Source organism: Numida meleagris, chromosome 24 (assembly GCF_002078875.1).
Source record: "Numida meleagris isolate 19003 breed g44 Domestic line chromosome 24, NumMel1.0, whole genome shotgun sequence".
Classification (NCBI taxonomy): Eukaryota; Metazoa; Chordata; class Aves; order Galliformes; family Numididae; genus Numida; species Numida meleagris.
Window position 1 is genome coordinate 227,213 of NC_034432.1, and position 1,975 is coordinate 229,187.

At 62.5% G+C, this 1,975-nt stretch overlaps 1 protein-coding gene across 1 annotated transcript; it reads right to left on the reverse strand.

The window, feature by feature from the left end:
• Nucleotides 6-1,229, reverse strand: MEX3A (mex-3 RNA binding family member A; the record flags this gene model as incomplete). The annotated part of the gene is made up of 1 exon (XM_021376430.1): nt 6-1,229. A coding segment is annotated over one exon (1,224 nt), but the record flags the coding sequence as incomplete, so codon positions are not given.

A 1,975-nucleotide genomic window follows, 5' to 3' on the forward strand; every position in this document is an offset into this window, starting at 1 on the left:
TCTCTTTAGGAAAATATTCTAATGGCCTGAGTGGCTGCAGCGTGGCACACCGGGCACTCGGGGTCAGTCCTCTCGCAGATCCTCACGGCGCACTCCATGCAGAACAGGTTGTGGCCGCACGGCACCAGCGCCGCCGTCACTTCGCTCTCGAAGCACACCATGCACTCGCGGCTGCTGGAGACGGACGTCCGGGCAGCGCCGGTGCTCCCCAGTTTGGAGAAGCCCTGGAGCGGTTCCCCTTGGGATCGCCGCGGCAGAGCGGAGAGATTGGGCTCCTGGATGGAAGAGGACGGCGAGCGGTGGGAATTGGGGTGGATGGCACCGGTGCTGCTGGAGCGCTGCTGCTTCGAGAAGAGCACCGAGACCGGGTTGGTGTTCTCCTGCCCGGCCCACATCGGGGCGCCCGACTCCGGCACCCCGTAGTACAGGTCTTGCTTGTTGACGCCGTAGTTGGGGAAGAGGTAACCGTAATTGAAGTCGTTTTGGTCGTTCAGCCGCGGCGTCTCGTAGACCGGGTCCACCGAGCAGTCCCCGATGCAGCCCAGGCTGTTCTGCCGGAATGTGGAGAGCGGTTTGCAGCCCGGCGCCGGCGTGTGCACCCGCCAGGCCTCCGAGTAGCGGTTCTCCATGCTGGAGTCGGGGCTGCTGGAGAGGAAATCGTTCTCGTTGTTGTACTCCAAGATCTTCCCCGTCCTCACCGCGATGTGGGTCTCGATCTCTTCCCGCGCGCGTTCCACGTTGCCCGGCGCGCCGGTGATCTCGAAGACGGGGTCTCGGTCCCGGCTGGGCGTGATGATGTAGGTGTTGGTTTGCTGCTGGATCCTCTTGATGGTGGCTCCTTTCGGGCCCACCACCAGCCCCACCACGCGGTAGGGGACGCGCACCCGGATGGTGACCTGGCCCGGCAGGGTGGGCGCGCTGCCGAACGTGGTGCCGGCCTTATTGCGCGACGCCCGGATCATGGAGAAGTGCTCGGCCGCCGAGATGATCTCCCGCCGCGCCATGGCCACGTCCTCGCGCCGCCCCGTCACCATGAAGACCGGCTCCTCGCCCCGCACCGGCGTCTTGATGTACGTGTTGGTCTTGGCCCGCAGAGCTTTGATCTTGCAGCCTTGGAGAAGAGAGGAAAAGGGAAAAGAAGGGTCAGGACGGCCGCTCCCACCGCCAGCCCTCCGCCATGGGAAACCGGGGTGAAACGGCTGCGGCCAAGGGGCAAGGTGCCCGGCAGAGGGGTTTCAGTCCCCCTGACACCGACCGGTGAGTGACCAGTGGCAAAACACGACGGAAGGAGATTTTTCCCCCGTAACAAAATGATGGAGGAAGGTTCCCCCACTGCCATCCCCACAGCGAGGCCCAGTCCCCAGAGGGCGCCGCCATTTTGTGCACTGCCCCTCAACACACAACGAGTCCCCTTCCACCAAACCCCACAGCTCAGTCCCTCCCCTTCCACCAAACCCCACAGCTCAGTCCCTCCCCCTTCACCAAACCCCACAGCTCAATCCCTCCCCACCCACCAGACCCCACTGCTTGCTGAAGGCCCTATGGCAGCTGCTGGAGGAAGACGGTGTCCCCCTGGGGTGTCCCCCACATTGGGGCACTGAACACTGATGCCCATAGCCCTCCCCACCAAGGTGGGCCAGGCCCTTCCCCAAGGCCACTTGCCACGTTGTCCACTTGTGACACCAATGCCGACCCCTGGAGCCCACCAACCCTATTCCCACTGCTCCTGACAGCCCTGAAAATGACAGCCCTCCTGCTCCTCCAAACAGAGCTGTCCAGTGTGCTTCCATGCTTTTTCTGAGGGGCTTAGAGGCAGCAACATGGCTACCGGTTCCTACACAACTACCGGTTCCTACACAACTACTGGTTCCTACACAACTACTGGTTCCTACGTGACTACCGGTCCTTATGTGACTACTGGTCCCTACACAACTACCAGTTCCTACACAACTACCAGTAGCTACATGACTACCAG